Source organism: Elgaria multicarinata, chromosome 11 (assembly GCF_023053635.1).
Source record: "Elgaria multicarinata webbii isolate HBS135686 ecotype San Diego chromosome 11, rElgMul1.1.pri, whole genome shotgun sequence".
Taxonomy (NCBI): domain Eukaryota; kingdom Metazoa; phylum Chordata; class Lepidosauria; order Squamata; family Anguidae; genus Elgaria; species Elgaria multicarinata.
The window spans coordinates 23,402,823-23,417,543 of NC_086181.1; the positions used below are offsets into that span (position 1 = coordinate 23,402,823).

The window sequence follows — 14,721 nt, forward strand, 5'->3', positions numbered from 1 at the left end:
GAAAAGGGAGAACTATAAAACAAATACATAATAAAGAAAAATAACTGACTGATATTTTTGTGGGAATTTAGTACAAGAAATGGAATGAAAGATTTATTTATTTATTTGTTTATTTATTTATTACATTTTTATACTGCACATCAGCTGAAGCTCTCTGGAAGGTACACAAAGACACAGCACTGGAAGAAAATGAGTAGAACTCCTGCTAAGTTTAAGTCTGAAATTCTCACTAGATAATTTTGTGCTGATAATTGTGCTTGGGAGATTTTGGGCATTCATGAAAAAGGACAGCAATTTGGGGAAATATGAACAACTTCAAAGTCTAGTTCAGCCCCCAAGTGACATTAGTGATGCACATCACTTTACACTTCCTTATGTTGAACTGCACTTGCTCTTCACAGACTCTCTCTTGTTTTAACTACACTAAATCATTTGACTCACCCCTAACTTCAGATCATTTATTAGCAATTTAAAAATCACCAGCCCAAATACAGACCCTTGGGGGGACCCCGCTATTTACATCCCACCATTATGAGAACTGTCCGTTTATTCCTATTTTTTGCTTTCTGGTCCTTAACCAGTTACTGGCCCATAAGGGTTATACCTGTTATCTCAAGACACCTACAGTTGTTCAGCGCCACAATTGCACCAAAAGTTTGAGATATATACCCACTGAATACTGTCAGTATGTGCATCCCAATGTCAAGAATAGGGTCAGGACTCCAGTAAAGAAACATTATTTTTCCTGGGTCCTTGGGCTTCATAGACCACTAATCATTTAGAGAAGAAGAGTCCACCCATGACTAATGAGAAGAAAACATGTTTTCTTTCACAGTGTTGCAAAGAAAATGACACTTTGGGGAGGTAATTGCGTACCCCTTAATTGCCTCAAATGACTGTGGTGAATAATCAGTCTTTCCAAAGCCAACATGGATTTCAGGGGCCACTTTATGAACTCAAAAATATGTTTGCAAATCAATATAAATTAATGTTGTGATATTGGGGTTAGGGACTGTGGTCATGCAGCACTCCACCCATCTTTAGTAGTTTCCTCTTTAGAATTTACAGACCATTTATCAGTTGGTTATGAACATAAGGGGCCACTGAAAGCAGGATCATGCAACCAGGCTACGCACTGAGTAACAATAAGTCAAATGGAAATCGTGGATTCTGTGTTGAAGACTTGGGCTTGAGGCGTTCCCTCAAGATGTCTGTTTTCTTTCTTTTGCTGCTTCTTTCACTGTGGCTGCTGACTCTTGCTGAATCCAAGGCAAACCATATCATGTGCAACGTGAATGATCCCCTCCCTATTGTGCATGAATACTATCAGCCAGGAGACCTTGCCATTGGTGGGATTGTCTCTCAGCTTTTCTCCATTGCTGACCTTCTGTCTTTCATGGAAGACCCTAAAATCAAGCCGCTTGATGAGCCCATGTAAGAACATATTTTTCTATCATATGTTATAAGTAGCCATGTTGTAAGTAATGAAATAACATTTTAGAAAGATTTATCTATTTGAAACAATACCAATTCAGAAAGCAATATATAATCACCAAGAAAGCATTTATTTATTACATTTCTGTACCACCCAATGGCCGAAGCTCTCTGGCCAATTCACCAAAAAATCAAAACCCTAAAATACAACATGATAAAGCATAATGATCAAACATTGAAATATTGAAGGACCAAAAAGTCTGGGAAAACAAAATAATCTTTACTTTGTGCTGAGAAGTCCACTATGTAGGCACTAGTAAGAAGGTCCTTTCCTTAGTAGACAGTATGGATTCATTTCCGTTTCCAGAGCATTCAGACTTGCCTGGCTCACAATCCTGAATGTGAAGAGGGATGTATTTTCTTGAGAAACATTCGCAAATTTCTTCCGTTCAAAAAAGCACGTACTTTAAAAAATATGTACTTTAAAAAGTGCTTTTTTATTATTAATTTTCTTTCTTTATTTATTTATTTGCAATATTTATACACTGCTCCATATCTAAAATAAATTCTGGAGCACTGCACATAAGAATATAACAGTAAAAAGAAAGATTAAAAACAGTGACTTGAAAGTGTTCAGTTTCAACCAAAGGGCCGATAAAAACAGTGGCTGTTCAGTTGAGGAAGGCTTCCTGGAAAAGAGTTGTTTTTAGGAGGCGCCAGAAGCACGATAGTGTTGGTGCCTGCCTGACCTCCATAAGCATTTTCTCAATTTGGTCAATTGAAGGAAAGTTCACACTTTTCAAAAAATGCCCATGGAAAAATGCACTTTTCCCATTCAAAATGTTCCCATTTGAATGAACCCCAAAAGAGGTTACGAACGAGAGCAGGGATGAGATGAACTGGGCTCCAACTTTGCAAAGTTGGCCCTTCTGTGATGCAGAGTGAAGCGCGCACTTCAGGCAGCACAGTGCAACAAGCAGTAAATGGGGGCTGCCACTGCTCTCCTGTCCTTGGCTTTGAGACTATTTGGGGCTATCTTTCCCCATGCCAGTTTCTCTGAGCCAGACACCTTCACATTCCCTTTTACTAGGGTGACCATATGAAAAGGAGGACAGGGCTCCTGTCTCTTTAACAGTTGCATAGAAAAGGGAATTTCAGCAGGGGTTATTTGTATATATGGGGAACCTGGAGAAATTTCCTCTTCATCACAACAGTTAAAGCTGCAGGAGCTATACTAGAGTGACCAGATTTAAAAGAGAGCAGGGCACCTGCAGCTTTAATTGTTGTGATGAAGAGGAAATTTCACCAGGTTCCCCATATATACAAATGACACCTGCTGAAATTCCCTTTTCAATGCAACTGTTAAAGATACAGGAGCCCTGTCCTCCTTTTCATATGGTCACCCTACTTTTACTTTGTTCGCTGGTGAAGCTTGGGCTTCACAACACTTTTCATTGTAAAATGTTTTCTTAATGCTCTACCTGGATTACCTGGACTTTGCTTAGTACTAGGAAAGGCTTCTTTCAAACTTCTTCTGGGTCCATGAAAGCCTGGTGTTCAGATCTCTACTTGGCATAGATAGCTATACATTCCTTTAATTCCCCCACCCACCCCCATTGCTTCCTTCCTTTTTTCTAAATATTTGGACCATACTGCTATAATATTGAAAGCTTCAAACACTTCATTTAAGTAGTTTGGACTGCTGGAAGTTTAAGTGGAACTAAGGCCATTTCTACACCTGCCTTTTTTTCCTGGGATCGTCCCGGGATCATCACTGTATGTCCAAATGACACAGGGAATCCTGGGATCACTCCATTTTCCTGAGGTGTAGAAAGGGCCTAAGAAACATTTCAATCTGCTTCTGGGCCCATTCACATTGTTTTTCTAATAGGTCTCAGCAACAGTTAAACTGTAGTGTTTTTTGCATCGAGTCACATGTATTTTCTTTCTAAACATTACATGTTTCACAGTTTACGTCTGTATCTAATCTTCCTTTACAGTTACTTTTCTTTAGAAACTATTCATTTCTTAAGACTTCTTGTGTGGCATGTTTTCATTGGTTTAACAAGTTAAAATGTTTTTAAAACATAAAATTCCTGTTTATGTTTTAAAATATATTTTCAACAGGCATAGTTACATCAAGAGTTACAGATTTGGAGGAAATCCTCACTTTCTTTGTGGTCAGAGGCACTGAGTAAGGGACCCCAAACACATAACACTATTCCCTACTTCTGAAGAGGTCTGGGCCTGAGACTACTGAAGGCAAACAAACTGGCAAACCATAATAAGTGTTTTTCGTGTGCCCATTTGCTTTATGAGGCAGGTGCTCTTGCAAGCCACCAAACTGAAGGCCTAAAAGGGCCATAGAGTTGTCTGGCTAGGTCTCCCAACAACCTGGCCCCACCACTCCTTTCAGGTTCAGGTTCTACAGCAACCACTCTCAGCTGAACGTGATGAAATCCCACTCTCCACCTCTGGGTTTAACTTGGGCCAGATCTACACATCGTTGCGAAGGCGCCTTTTTTAAAGACGTACCTAAAAGAAGCGCCTCTTTCTTTACTGTGTGTACTGTGAGCTAGGCAGCACCGCCTGCGGAAGAATCTCTACCCCATTCAAAGACGCTGCTCGGGCCGCTTCCCCCTCACGTGTTCTTCCATTTGAATAATCCCCCCTCCCACCCGGCGGCTCTTCTGGCGCGTCCCAGCGGCGGCGGCTCCTCCTGCAAAACACTTTTCTCCCTCTGTGTGTTTGTATTTGCGTTTGCGTGCGCGTGTGCGAGCACACACCGAAGACAGTCCCGGGGAGATGACACCACGGGGGAGAGAGCGAGAGGCAGGAGCTGAACTCGTCCATCGCGTGCACGCAAACACAAATACAAACACACCGAGGGAGAAAAGTGTTTTGCAGGAGGAGCCGCCACCGCCGGGACGTGCCAGAAGAGCCACTGGGTGGGAGGGGGGATTATTCGAATGGAAGAACACACGAGGGGGAAGCGGCCTGAGCAGCATCTTTGAATGGGGTAGACATTCTTCCGCAGGCGGCGCTGCCTAGCTCACAGTACACACAGTAAAGAAAGTGGTGCTTCTTTTAGGTACGTCTTTAAAAAAAGGCGCCTTTGCAACGACGTGTAGATCTAGCCTTGCTGACCTACCCTGGCTGGGCCTTGTGGGGAACTATAGGGATAGGCAGAGCAGGCATACGCAGCACGTACAGAGTGCTGAGAGTGGCAAATCTAAAAAAAAAAGTACATTGCTTTTCAAAAACCAAGGAAATTCAAACATTGACAAACCTGCCTGTCTCACCTTCATCTAAACTCCACAAAGCCAGGAAATTGGAAGCTAAGGTTGATGCCTTATCTGATGTGCCCCATGATCAGTCATGATGTTGTGCAATGTTGTCCTTTGGGAGGATGGTTACTATACCCTGTAGATATTAGTTTGAGAATAACGTTGGGATTGATATTATCTATTCTTCTCAACTACAGCTATGCCCTTTTATATTATATCAGTCACGAGCACCATGCTATATCCTCATATTTTTATGGATTTGTGATGTGAGATCCAAGTACATGGTCTCAATTTCTGATAAATTACATCTCTCCTATCTGTTTAAACGTTTTTTCGTAATGTACATCTCGATCCTAAAATTATGTTCATTGCTGGCATGATGTGCATGTCGTGAAGCAATAAAGAATAGAGCCACCTTCTAAATTGTGTAATTCTCATTTCAGTTCAGCGCCAAAGAACTACCAGCATGTCCTCTCTTTGGTATTTGCTGTGAAGGAAATCAATGAGAAACCAGAGATATTACCCAATGTCACCTTGGGGTTCCACATCTATGACAGTTACTTTGATGCGAGGTTGACTTATCAAAACACCATGAATCTCCTGTCCACCAGGCATAGGCCTGTTCCCAACTACAACTGTGGCAGTCCGAAGAATCTGGTAGCTGTCATTGGGGGACTTGACTCAGAAACCTCCTTGTACGTAGCCAACATCATAGGCACCTACAAGATTCCTCAGGTAAGACTTGGTCACAAGGCATGCAGAGCTCATAGCTTGACAAATGATTCACCTTTCTCTATATTGCAACTTCTTGGGAGAGGGAAGAGCTTGTACATCACTTTGAGTGTGTGATTGAGAAAAAAGCCATCTGTGTGTGTGTGTGTGTGTGTGTGTGTGTGTGTATTGAGGCTGTTGATGATGATGATGACGATGACATAAAGCAGACAGGTTTTGTATGTTTTGAAAAGAAAATACCAAGGATGGAAATAGTAGGATTTTATACTTTAGGCATAGCATGGAAATCTCTCCTTGAAGTCTTGTGAGTTATGAATGATACATCTGAATATAAATAAATAAATAAATAAGGGATATGTAGATAGTTAAGACTTCCATATTGAGAAGCAGCCAATATCATCACTATAAAAGTAAGATCCTGATTGTGCTGCCCAACACAGTAGGTTGGAGCATTAATTTGTAAGCAATTCATAAAGTCTATCAGGAAAATGCATTACAATTTAGCAAGCAGTTGAATGACTGCACAACACTAGCCAACATGGGCCCTTTCTACACCTAAGAGCCTTCGGGGAGGTAGGGGGATGATCCCGGACTTACCTGCTTCCAGGATCATCCCTGGGTGTCTATACAGAAGTGCAACATCCTGGAAGGGAAGAGGGATGTTGTGCCCATCGTACCCACCTTTTTTTTAAGATAGCACCAGAGCGCACTTGCGCTTGAGCAAAAATATGTTTTAAAAAGCCCCAATCCCAATGTCCCTGGACTTCCCCCAGCCTGTCTCCTTCCCTCTGCTAACCCCTGCTACTCACGGGGAGGAGGGAGGAAGCCAGGATGGGCGCCCACACCACCCACGGTCCTTGCGATTGTCTCAGGATCACGGGAAAATCCAGAATAACTGAGGTCTCAGTTATCCCGGGGCAATGGGGAGATCATCCCTTCCTGCTCCCAGGATCCCCTGTGCATCATTTGGATGCACAGGGATGATGCAGGGATGATCAGACGGGAGCTGGTGTAGAAAGGGCCGTGATCTATGCCTGCATAGTAAATATTTTATTTTTGCTTAGGTCACTTACTGCTTCCTTCTTCCAGTGATAAATGACAAAACCAAGTTCCCTTCCATTTACCAGATGGTCCCTAAAGAAATGTATCAGAACTCTGGAATTGTCCAACTTCTACTGCATTTCCAATGGACGTGGGTTGGGATCATTGCCATGGATGATGACAAAGGGATACATTTCATGCAAACATTGACACCAATGCTTTCCCAGAGTGGCATCTGTGCAGCATTCACTGAAAGAATACGGCCTACATCTTCAGTCTATGACCTTGTATCCCTAATGGGAGACATGGAGAACATGGCATCTCTTCTAAACATGACCAATGTCATTATCGTAAATGCTCATACACATACTGTGTTTGCTTTGACTGCATTAATACTACTGGGAGTAATAGCAGAAGTAGATATGACAGGTATAAGCAAGGTGTGGATTATGACTGCTGAATGGGCGTTCACATCAAACACATTTCAAGGGGGGATAGATTCTCAAGTCTTCCACGGTGCCTTATCCTTCACAATTCAGTCACGTCAGCTATTGGAGTTCCAATATTTCCTCCAGGGCCTCAACCCCCACTATCCAAAAAGAGATGGTTTTCTCAGGGTCTTCTGGCAGCAAGCATTCAAATGTTCACCTCTAGATTCTAATCTGGATGAGGAGAACACAGAAAGCTGCAGCGGAGAGGAGAAGTTGGAGCACCTTCCTGGGCCGTTCTTTGAAATGAGTATGACTGGACAAAGCTACAGCATCTACAATGCTGTCCAAGCTATAGCACATGCCATAGATGCCATAGGCTCATCCAGGCCCAAACCAAGAGAAAGGTGTGAGCTTTCAAACTTGCAACACTGGCAGGTAATATCCCTCATGAAAGTAACAAACTCTATGGATATGAGACACCTCATGTGTTCAGGAGTATTGTTTAGAGAAAACATCTATGTTCACAGTTATCTTTTCCTTGAAATGTCCTCCTGCTTCCTTTTCCCTCTTCTAGAGTCATCCAGGCTATGGGCTGTTTCCCATAATGATTGCTAAAGTCTTTATTCATAAATAGTCCTTTCCTTCCATTTCTCTGCATGAACCCATCCTCCTTCTAATAATGAAAACACAAACAAAGTGAGTTAATCCCCTATTAATTATGTGTAGGGGAATCACAAGTAAGCATCACCAGACAGTTAACAACATATGCTGAGGTGGTTTTTTAACTGACCCCAGAATAGTAGTTTTAAATGGATTTTGCTGTTTTTATGCTTTTGATGGTTTTAAATTTCTGTATAATTGTTTTTAATGTTCACTGCTTTTAAATTTTGTAAACTGCCCAGAGAGCTTCAGCTATGGGGCGGTATATAAATGTAATAAATAAATATTAGAATATAGGAGAATTCTTGACAGTTTGGCTTTTTGGTATACAGTCCTATGTTTCAGGTTTTATCTGTGTTTCCAGACTTGGAGCATCCCATAATGTCTATCAGTAAAAGATATATTGGATCAATAATTTTAATAAGAAATAGAAGAAATAACTATGCTGAGAATCATTTGGAGGGGAGCAAAGGGTTGGTAATAATATAGAAACATCTTGTTTTATATTCCAAAAGAAAATATTTCATATTCCAAAGCTGTTCAATTTTGGGGGGGGAATGGTCCTTGGGGGGAGGAATTCCAGAATATTCCCATTTGTTTTCTGGGTCTTCATATCTCTGCATAGAATACCTAACTTTAAAGCAGGGTAGAAACCTTTTTTGGACCTTGGCCGCATTTGGCAATTTGAAAAACTGTCCTAGGCACCACCACAAAATGGCTGCTATGGGAGACATGGCAAAATCACTTGCTATAAAGGCTGAGTACAAGGCAGAGGTGGGTCTGATTTCCAACAGCACCATCAGAAACCTATTTGAAAGCAGTCCCAACTTCTGGTAAGAAAATGTCTTAGTTTTTCTTGCATTAAATTGAATTATTATTATTTCCTTAAAATTTGGAAGAGTAAGGTACTTTGATGGACCCCGAGAAAGGTATCTAGGGTCCCACAGACACCATGTTGCCTACCCTGCTTTAAAGTATAAGTGTCCCAAGAGAGAAAACCAATTATTTCAAATATGTTAAACCACACACAGTAACATGCACACACCACACAGGTTGTCCCTCTTCATAGTGTCATGCAGTCTGCTTTTATTTCATTTGTTTGTAGCTTCACCCATTTCTGAGGAGCACCTCATTTAACAACAGTGCGGGAGAGAAAGTGTTTTTTAACAGCGATGGTGAATTAGCAGCTGGATTTGACATTATCAACTGGGTCACTTTTCCAAACCAATCCATTATTAGAATAAAAGTTGGACATATGGATCCCCAAGCTTCACCAGGCAAAGAGGTCACCGTTAACAAGAAGATCATCACATGGCATAGAAAATTTAACCAGGTGGGTGCTGGCTATAGGTTCTATCTAGGCTGAAGAGGGAAGTGGCCCAATACTATCCCATGAACATCCATCTCACCTTTCTACTTGAAAGCCTTTGGAAACCACTAACCCTGGCATAGAATTTGGAGCTAGTCTTGAATCGTAGAATCATAGAATAGTAGAGGTGGAAGGGGCCTATAAGGAAGTGCAGGAATCCACCCTAAAGCATCCCTGACAGATGGTTGTCCAGCTGCCTCTTGAATGCCTCTAGTGTGGGAGAGACCACAACCTCCCTAGGTAACTGATTCCATTGTCGTACTGCTCTAATAATTAGGAAATTTTTCCTGATGTCCAGCTGGAATCTGGCTTCCTTTAACTTGAGCCCGTTATTCCGTGTCCTGCACTCTGTGAGAATCGAGAAGAGATCCTGGCCCTCCTTTGTGTGACAACCTTTTAAGTATTTGAAGAGTGCTATCATGTCTCCCCTCAATCTTCTCTTCTCCAGGCTAAACATGCCCAGTTCTTTCAGTCTCTCTTCATAGGGCTTTGTTTCCAGCCCCCTGATCATCCTGGTTGCCCTCCTCTGAACATGCTTTTTGGGTCTTTGAGTGCCCAAAATATTTGGTCAGTTGGCTGGCGGTTGATATTGTGAAAGCTTCGCTATGTATTTTAAAAGTATTCATTTTATAAGAACAAAGAGGATAATTGTAAACAGGGTCAGTATTTAGTATAATTAGAGGAAATATACTGTGATACAGTGACATTAACACATAAGGATTATGTTATTATTTTATTTATACAGACATGCAAAGACTCATTTTATCCTCATTTTCCTTTCTATCCAGTCCTTTAGTAACCCTATCCAGTTGTTTAGTAATCATGTTGTATTAGGGAAAAGGGAGGTTGCAATGGATTGCAGGCACAATTAAAAGAGTAACACTTTTGGACCACTGTATTGCAATTTGAGAAAGAATTGATTGGACAATAGCAGTTGATGGGGTAGAAAATGGAATTCCATGCCATGTTTGTTGCCATCACAATTATGCAATTATTTCAATTTAAGGCATGTTAACTATATGTAGAATAGACAACAGCACAAAAATGGAGCACATACAGAATGTCCACTTTTTATGGATAGGTCTTGCCGCTTGCTGTGTGTAATGAGCCCTGCCATCCAGGATACAGCAGGAAAAAGAAAGAAGGCAAGCAGTTTTGTTGCTATGGTTGTGTGCCGTGCCCAGAAGGGAAAATTGCAGACCGGAAGGGTAAGAGACGAAACCTGCTGAGCTTTGGAGACCATATAAAATAATTTGTTTTGGATTTCACCACTACTTCTTGGGAAGCTTAAAAATAATAGTGATGTCTGGAAAAGGCAACTATTTTGAGAAATAACACTCCCACATGTGTATACCTTTGGAGCAATGCACAGAGCTCAGTATGCATGCAGACAATGAAGGGCCAAGATGCCATTGTACTGCTGAGACCAACAGGTCCGACCATACACAGTGCAGGAATTGGAGACTGCCTGGAATCAATATCGAAGATACCTCCTTGAAAGGTGTAAGGAATGCATCAAGTAAATAGATTAAATTTTACAAGAGGCAGGAGGGGAGAGAACCTGGTATCCACCTTTGAAAGGCTGCTAATATTAATCAAAATGGAGTGTTTAAGGTTAAACAAGATTATAGTAAAAGGAAATCATGAATTATGAAAAGTTCTATCCACTCCAAGCTCCAGTCCATTAGTGTTTCATCTACGAGAAGCCCTCCCTCCCCCTTTTTGACCCCTGACAGCTACGATTTAACATTATCCTTTTATTCACCATACTACTGGACAGATCCTAAATCTTTCTCCCTCCATTCTTCCTCCCAGGACTTGCCATGATCCAGGAAAGAAAGCCATTTAGGGAAGGAGAGTTAAGCATGCATAGCCAATGTGGCTGCAGAGGCACACCTCTGAATTTCCATTTGCATCCACACTGCAGTGCTCATCTGGGTCACACTGAACTGGCTGGATATGCCTTCCAATGCAGATAGGAGTGTGCATCCCAAGAGCTGATGTTTTGTGCATGTGACTAGTTGGTTTTCACTGTAACAGTATTGGGAATTTGGGAGCCTTCCATTCCCATTGTACCTCTCCAGGAAACCATACAGTAGATAAAAAGAAAATATTCCACCATCATCTTCTAGATGATTCACATCCTTTGGGCTTCCAATCTTCTTCAGCGTTCACAAAGCTGAACATTTTGTGATGGCGATTTCTTCAGTCACAGTAACTGCAGGAATCCCTTTTAAAAGCACAGCACGGATACAATGAAATCTTGGCTTTACAGAAAGATGTGCTCATGTATACCATGCTCTTGTTACTGTAAAGCTTAGCATTCCAAGCATTTACTTCTGAGAAATGTACACCTCATATATGCAGTGTGCACATGTGCGAATAACTTCTGTTGTTGGTGTGAGCACTGGGCTCATGCAAGTGAGGCGAGTGCCACCATCACCCTTTCTAAATGCATGGAGGCCTGACTGTTGTCAGGCACTGCCATCAATATGCCACTGCTGAACATATGATGGTGCACACAGCAATATTTGTGTTCTGTCCTTGTGAACCAGAAAGAAGTGAAGTTGTGATATGCCTGAATGACTGCAGTGGCATCTGCTCTTTTTTTCAGATATGGATGACTGTTTCAAATGCCCGGGAGACCAATATCCAAACAAGGACCACAGTCACTGCCTCCATAAGATGCCAAACTTCCTTTCTTATGAAGAACCCTTGGGAGTCATTTTAGTTGTCTTGGCTTTGTTTTTTTCTCTCATCACAGCTTTGGTGATTGGAATATTCATTAAACACAGGAACACCCCCATCGTCAGAGCCAACAATCGGAACCTCTCTTACTCTTTGCTCTTCTCTCTCTTCTTCTGCTTCCTCTGCTCCCTGCTCTTCATTGGGAGACCTCACGCAGTGACTTGCTATCTACGACAAACGTCTTTTGGCATCATCTTCTCAATGGCTGTCTCTTCCGTGTTGGCAAAAACTATCACGGTTGTTCTGGCATTCATGGCCACCAAGCCTGGAAGCAGGATGAGGAAGTGGGTGGGGAAAAGACTGGCAAATGCTGTTGTTCTTTCCAGTTCCCTTATTCAAGTCGGGATTTGTGGGGTGTGGCTCTGTGTTGCTCCTCCATTCCCAGACTTGGACACTCATTCTCTGGCTGAGGAAGCTGTGGTAGAATGTAATGAAGGGTCACCCATCATGTTTTATTGTGTTCTTGGGTACATGGGATTTTTGGCTCTTACAAGCTTCGTGGTGGCTTTCTTTGCTAGGCGCTTGCCCAGCACTTTTAATGAAGCCAAGTTCATCGCTTTCAGTTTGTTGGTCTTTTGCAGTGTGTGGGTCTCTTTTGTCCCAACTTACCTAGGCACAAAGGGGAAATACATGGTGGCTGTGGAGGTTTTCTCCATCTTGGCTTCTAGTGTTGGACTACTGGTGTGTATCTTTTACCCCAAATGTTACATAATTGTAATGAAGCCTGATCTGAACTGTAAGGAGCAGCTAATAAAGAGAAATAAATAGGCATTGTAATGATTTTCTAGCATTGTATTATTGCTCAACAGGGCCTGCCTACCATGGGCAATGATGGGATGAGTGGTGGATAGGAGGTTGTAGCAGATGGAACACTTCATTATCTTCTGCTCAGAGAGCTGCCTACAGTGACCACATTACCCTTCTGGTTGAAGAGGCTGTGATAGCATTTTTCACATCAGGAATATCGCCAGTGGAGCTCTCCAGAGTATCTGCTTTGAGGGTGGTTCCTCGGGAAAATGCAGTGTAAGTGAGCTGGCTCAGAAGCTGCCTATGCCACTACACATTTTTCCATAACAATGGAAAATGACTCACTCTGAAGAAGCTCCCTTCAGAGCAAGAGTGCACAATCAATGAGCTGTCACCATCAGAAAAAGACACAGCCAATATATCAGCTGAAGTACTGAGTACTCAGTAATCCCACAGTTCCCACAATTAAAACCTTCTTGCCACCATTGGAATTTGGATGACCATTGGAACATGGAGAGCTGTCAGCCTCGCCTAACTCCCAGAAGCCTTCCCTGCAACATTGCTGTTCTTGAGTGTCATTACACAGCAGAAAATCGTGTTTGCTTACTGTTGCTTCTCTGCCCATGAATTTGTCCCTCATTACTTCCTCTTTTGAAAGAGGAAGTAAACAATGTGCCTGTGGCCCATTCAGTGGGCTGTTTTGATCCCGCTGCTTCTCCTGCACACAGCAGGTGATAGTGGCAACTTCTGTCTTTAAAAATAAGTCAGACTTACTGGGGTGGTGTTGTTTTTGTCATGCATAGAAGGCTAGAAGGTGCAGGAGGCGCACAGGAGGCAGACAACATTGTGAGAGGACCAGCAAAATCTGTGAATGCCCAGTAACAAACATGCAATAAAACACTTATCCGATGGAGCTCCTTCTCTCAATAGTAGCAGCAATGAAATAGCAATCTCAATGGAAATCACTTGGGGCTAGGAGAGGCTTTTGCCCCTCCCAATCCCCAGTGCTCCCTTGTTTCCAGTGGGCAAAGAAGGGAGATTTAAACTCCCCAATAATAATAATAATAATTTTAAAAAAATATTTCTTACCCGCCTCTCCCTCTGGATCAAGGCATGGAACAACATTAGATACAAATACATGAAACTAATTAAAACATATAAAACTAATACAATATTAAAATAACAGTCAAATATCTTAAAATTTTACTGGGTAGGCCTGCCGGAAGAGATTAGTCTTTATGTCCTTCTTGAATTTGAAAAGACTATTAAGTTGACGAATCTCTTCTGGCAGGCCATTCCACGGTCTGGGAGCGGCAGAAAAGAAGGTCGTCTGAGTAACAGTTGTCCGCCTAGTTTTGACTGACTGTAGTAAATTCTTCCCAGAGGACCTGAGTGTGAGGGGCGGATTGTACGGAAGAAGGTGATCCCACAGGTAACCTTGACCCAAACCATGTACGGCTTTAAAGATAATAACTTCGCCCGGAAGCTAATGTGTCTGTGTCTGTTGGGGGTGTATGTGTATCAGGAAATAGTGAGTGCATGTGTGGGTGGGTGCTCACACATGTGGCCCCCAGCCATACATCTGACTCTGGATGTGTCTTTCAGGAGCAAAAAGGTAGTGCACCCCTGGCTTAGGGGGTGGTATTGATGGGTGAGATTGCCCATGCTGAAGCTGATAATGTGGCAGCAACTTTAAAAAGACAGGGTTCTAGAGGAAGCCCCTCCAAAGGATTGTTATACAAAACTTAAGGATTTATTATTAACAATTAACACTCTGTGAGTCCCTGAATTATCTCAATAGCTGTTCAACCATTCCTGCAGGACCCTGCGCATTGCCTCGGTAAACTTCTTAATGCCTGAAATGCTGTTCACCATCTGCTCTTTACAGACATTCTGTCCACTGTCACCTTCTCTTATCTTCCCCAAAGCGCTCAAAAACCTTCCTCCTTTCCTTTTGCTTCCTCCTCTTTTTTTCCTCCTTCTCTCTCCCTTCTTCCTCTTCTAACCACTCCCAACTGCCACTCCCTTCTTTTCTCCTCCTTCTGTTCCCATGACATCCCATGCCACCTTAGGATCATCTGGAAGCTTTAGTATGAAAGATAAGGAACCTTCCATTAACATTGCCCTGTTTGATCAATGTTTAACTTGTCTTTATTGCTTTCATTTTTCCTGGTCAAAGTTCAGGAGTTTGTGTAATTTGCTTTCTCCTTCACAACTTCAAATTGCAATGAAACAGACATGAAATCCAGTATTCTTTCCAGTAGTCGGGGGC

General features: G+C 42.2%; 1 protein-coding gene across 1 annotated transcript; it reads left to right on the forward strand.

Annotated features, from left to right (window-relative positions):
* The first annotated feature begins 1,117 nt into the window (after positions 1-1,117).
* On the forward strand, positions 1,118-12,470 carry LOC134405489 (vomeronasal type-2 receptor 26-like). The gene is made up of 6 exons (XM_063136732.1): positions 1,118-1,434; positions 5,165-5,456; positions 6,518-7,360; positions 8,691-8,918; positions 10,036-10,162; positions 11,569-12,470. The coding sequence occupies exons 1-6, from the start codon at positions 1,118-1,120 to the stop codon at positions 12,468-12,470; spliced, it is 2,709 nt and encodes a 902-aa protein (XP_062992802.1).
* The last annotated feature ends 2,251 nt before the right edge of the window (positions 12,471-14,721 follow it).